Here is a 4817-nt window from a genome sequence, read left to right on the forward strand (position 1 = left end):
CTCTGTTCCTTTGGTATGTGTGTCATCATAGGTGACTGTAGGTAAATACATAACTTGGCTGGCATGAACCAATTCCATCTTATCCATGCACATAGTAGGGAATGAACTGAAATGTACTGATATATTTTGGAGATCACAACTAATGTAAGATGGTTAAGGTTTCTGGTGTGTGTGTGTGTGTGTGTGTGGTCAGGCAAACAAAAAAATGGCAAAATTATATTCAGTATTTATTAACATAACTAACTGATGCACAAACTATGATAGAAAATAGCTAGTAATACACACCAGGAATTAACTCTGAGATTTGGACAAGCAAAATAATATAAGACATCTGTGAGAGAGGTGAACGCAGTTATCCTGATTGAGCTGTGGTCAGGTTCCTTACAGTGCAATTACCCTCCTTTTAAAACATGCTTATATCTGCACACTGCAACAGTTTACCCCACCCCATCCCGCCCCATATAGAGAATCCTTGCAGATTTTTAATATGAACATTCTACACGTTTACAACAATTAGTCAGAGAGTCCAAACAGTAAACTTATCCTAATGACGACCAAAAAGCCGCTCCACCGACAGATAACACCCAATCATTAGAAAGAAAAGTAAGAATAATAGTAGCTGTGCTGTAAGGCTAGATCAAGCATGGTTTTATAGCTGGTTTTTCAGTCCTTTACATAGCACTGCATTTTGCAGCTAGTTCAGTAAGTGCAGATCCAATACCTTAATGGCTTTCTTGGTGGTTTGATAAAATGCTTGCCTAAGCAATGTACCTTTCCCTAATGGTATCTGGGTCTGTTCCACCTGGCACAGTGTTTCAGTTCTGTCACAGCCTCACACATAAGCTGAGTCACTTGACTGAGTTCTGCCAAAGTTAGGCATGCTCATTCTTGGCAGGTCCTTATTTCTGATTTCGTATATGGATTTCCTTTTCGCCTGTACTCCTCTCACTGCCATTTTGATCTTTCTCCAGCCCAAGTGGTTCAGTTCTGCCAAATTGAGCACCACACAAATCCCACTGACAGCAAACATGAATACCAAGAACACAGTCTTCTCAGTGGGTCTAGAGACATAGCACTCTACTTCTTTAATGCAAGGGTATCTGTCACATTCGTACATGGAAGGGACATTGAATCCATACAGAAAATACTGTCCTACTAAGAATCCAATCTCTAGGGCATTTCGAAAGACCACTTGGATGATATAAAATCGAGAAATGCCTTCTTGCCTCCTCATCTTTGACTTTGTAGTTCTGATAGCAGGATTGGGGATTTCCTTCACTTCTAAGCAGTCTGGTTCTGCCTCTTTGGTGGAGTTCTCAGTGTTTTGCAGCACCCCATTGACAATCGTGTTCTTGATTTTCTTACTGTCCTCACGCTTCATTGAATCCTGGTCCCTCTCCAAGGTGAGGAAGACAGTGGAGTACCTCCGTTCCCTCTGCTTAGCAGACTGATGAACGGAGTACGTTATGAAGCAAAGGCTGGGCGTGCACACCATGATGATCTGGAAGACCCAGTACCTTATATGAGAAATAGGGAAAGCCTGGTCGTAACAAGCCTGATTGCAGCCTGGCTGCAGCGTGTTACAGACAAACATCGTCTGCTCGTCATCGTACACCGTCTCCCCTACAATGGCCACAATGAGGATCCTGAAGATCACCACCACGGTCAGCAGGATCCTGGAACAGAGAAGCCCGTCAGTGCGCGCCGCCGCCGGGAGCTGTCCAGTGCTGACCGGGCCCCGGCCCCGGCGGCTGCGCCCCCGCCCGCCGCCCCGCTCCCGCGCAGGAGGCGCGCAGCCTGCGCGGCATCGCCTCGGCGCGGCCCTGCGAACCCGCCGCCGTCCGAAAGCTCGGGCGGCGCTCGGCGCTGCCCCCGGCCCCGGCCTCCCTTCGGAGGAAAAGCGAGCGCACGGGCCGTTGGGGCCCCCGACAGCACGGGAGGGAGCGGCGGGGGGCTGCTCCGGCCGCGGTACCCCGGTGGCGGCGGGGTCTCCCCGATGACCGCCCGCTGCCCCGTGGCTCCCGGGGACAAGGACGGCGGCACGCACACACCCGCACCCAGCGCACGCACCGCCAGCGCCCCGCGCGAAGGGTGCCCCGCACGGCCGGCACCCGGCGTGCGCTCGCTGGGGCAGCGGGCACCCCCCGCGCCCCCCGCAGCGGCCATGCAGCCCTTACCTCCCTATCATAGTAGAGTGCTGCTGCACGGCAGCTTCCAGTAGCCTCTCTAGAATAGTCCATTCCCCCATCGCTGTTCATCCGGAGACAAAGACTTTGGCAAGCGGCGGGGATCTCTTCACTTCTTCCTTCCTCTCCTCCCCCCCCCGCCCCCTTTTTTTTTTTTTTTTTTTTCTGCAGGGGGAGGAAAAACAAACAAAAGAGCAAACCCCCGCCTCTGCTGCCTGCAATCCGCTGGCGGGAAGGCGGCTGGAGGCGGCAGCCCCGCCGAGGACTCGGACTGGGCTGGGCTGGGGCCCCTCGGTGGCCGCCACCGGCCCGGCCCGCTCGGCTCCCGGCGCGGCGGACCCGCGGCACGGAGGGAGGAAGGTTGGCTTTTAATGTCTTGCTGCCTCTAATCTGCCTTTAAGTAGTCTCCGCTTGCGTCACTGACAGGTTGGTGGAGAGCAGCCAAAAGCAGCGCTCGGATTTTCTCATTTTTATTATTCCTGTGAATATAAATAAATAAAGGAAATAAATCAGGGAGGAGGAGGAGAGAGTGCGGAGGAAGAGCTGCCCCAGCCGGCACGAGGCTCGTCCTGCAACCGAGCGTACCCCGGCCGGCCACCGGCTGCCCCCAGCCCCCTCCCTCCTCGGCAGAGGCGCTGCCCCTCGGCTGCTGGCTGGAAAAGCTGCTCCAGGGAGTGACCGTGACACCGTGGCCGCTCCGGCCCCGAACGCCTGGCTGCCGGCGAGATTCCCAGGGGCTGCTCTGGGCTTTGCTTCGCTCCCGGAGAGCGACTCTGTTTTCTGTCACTCACAAAACAGTGGTGTCATACAGCAGTAACCTTACCTGTTAGAACTGCTTACCCTTGGAAGATACTGGTCTTAAAATTGCATCTTTATTCTCCCCTGATTACAGATATAAGAACCACTACGGAGAAGTGAAAGGTATATATAGCCATTGCAGGGTATTCTGAGACTGAGACTGGATTCATGCTAGGAAAGACACCAAACCTTCACACAAAGTGTCTCTAAACAGCACAAGAATAAAGTATCTCAAATCAATCCCTGCATTATAATCAGTCCACATATTTTATTCCCATAAACTACTATATTGTGGTTTTATTTTACAGAAACCCTTAGACTGGACCTGAGACACCACCCAACAATTCCATACAAAGCATCGGCACCAATTGGAATTGACTATTCTCTGGTGAAGAAGCATAAAATGTATTCTGTATATTTCCATAAAGATCAAGTATAGCTTCATACCTGCTGTTCTTTCTGCTCAACTAAGCTCATTAAAAAGCAAAGTAAGAAAGACTCTAGCCAGTCTGGTCGTAATGCTCCCATTGCCAAACCCAGTAAACTCAGGTCTGTTTCAAAAGCAGAACTGCTCAGGCCATTGTAAACAGTGTAGTCCGTTTTCTTTGCAGCTCTCTCATGAAAAAATCCCATGTTCTATTAATGATGTCAAGTATTTTCTGAATAGATGGGATGATGCTTCATCTGTGAAGAGGACATCTGTGTGTTTTAGACACCCCAAGGTTTGTTGTGTTTTCATTTGGACCGTGCAGATGGTCTGTGATTCGCATGATACTGGGTCAGTTGCCTGATTGGATCCCCAAATCTTTGAATTAGGAAAGTATCAAATAAAAGAAGACCAGTGAATACCTCTGTTTGCACAGAAATTGGCAGATTTTTCTTCTCTCCCAATCAAGAGCCTGTGAAGAAGCATTCAATAATCTGGATTGTTTCCTTCCCACACTGTTGGGAATTACTGGGAAGACTGAATAATCACTGTTTTTCCTTAAAATCTGACTGCATTCTTCTTGAAAGCTGGTTCTCACAATTCCTGCCTTTGGTTTTTGTGTGTAGCTTGCAAAACCTGCTGCTGCAGCAACACCATAACTAAAAAGAAGAGGTGGCTTCTTTTGTTCTAAGAGGACTGTGGTATCTATTCAACTACCCTGACAACTGAGTGTCTCGTACGGACCCCAAAGTATCTGTTTGGAGATGGCTCTGAAAATGAGAGAAATCAAAGCAGTAAAGGAAGAAGTAGTGCATGTGTAGGAGAGAGGGCAGGGAATATGCTAAGAAGCTAATGATGGTAATCCTATTTAGCAAACCAGAGAGGGAAAGCCTGTGATTGCAATTCCTGAAGAGAGGAGATGAGATTTTGGTTCATAGACAAATATAAGAATTTCCACAAAGGAAAGCTGTTGTGTAGCACTGGGATAGAAAACTCACTTATCTGAGCTTTTAGGATAAGTAAATAAAAAGGAATTAAATTCTGATCATATTAAACACCGGCCTATTAATGAACAGTCAGTCAGTGCTTGCTGTGTATGATGAGTTCTACTTATACTGACAGCCCAGCTGTGGAGACATGGAGGAAAAATATCATAAATGAATGCTACAAACACGCAAGCACTGTTATGAAATTTCTTTCGACTTAAATATGGTTTAAAGTGATAGATTTTCAGGCCTGCTCTTACAGGAGTTGCCTCTTATTCCAAAATAGCTGACCTCTCCTTTTTTAATAGTAACCTCATACACACACACATCCCCCCCAACCGTATTCACATGCAGCATACTTGGTCTCAGACTTGAGAAAGTTTATTGAGCTTCAGACCTTAGTGAGTCTGGGGGAAAAAA

At 48.5% G+C, this 4817-nt stretch overlaps 1 protein-coding gene across 1 annotated transcript; it reads right to left on the reverse strand.

Annotated features, from left to right (window-relative positions):
- Window positions 1-832: 832 nt before the first annotated feature.
- On the reverse strand, window positions 833-2248 carry GJD2 (gap junction protein delta 2). Its single transcript, XM_086462901.1, has 2 exons — window positions 2178-2248; window positions 833-1676 (listed from the first exon to the last, which is right to left on the reverse strand). The coding sequence occupies exons 1-2, from the start codon at window positions 2246-2248 to the stop codon at window positions 833-835; spliced, it is 915 nt and encodes a 304-aa protein (XP_086319027.1).
- Between the last annotated feature and the right edge of the window lie 2569 nt (window positions 2249-4817).

Source organism: Leptosomus discolor, chromosome 3, assembly GCF_034619465.1.
Source record: "Leptosomus discolor isolate bLepDis1 chromosome 3, bLepDis1.hap2, whole genome shotgun sequence".
NCBI classification, from domain to species: Eukaryota; Metazoa; Chordata; class Aves; order Leptosomiformes; family Leptosomidae; genus Leptosomus; species Leptosomus discolor.

Coding starts and splice junctions, on each gene's coding strand:
- GJD2 (XM_086462901.1), bottom strand. CDS start 2,248: ATGGGGGAATGGACTATTCTAGAGAGGCTACTGGAAGCTGCCGTGCAG. Junction 1,677..2,177: donor CACTCTACTATGATAGGGAG/GTAAGGGCTGCA, acceptor TCTCTGTTCCAG/GATCCTGCTGACCGTGGTGG.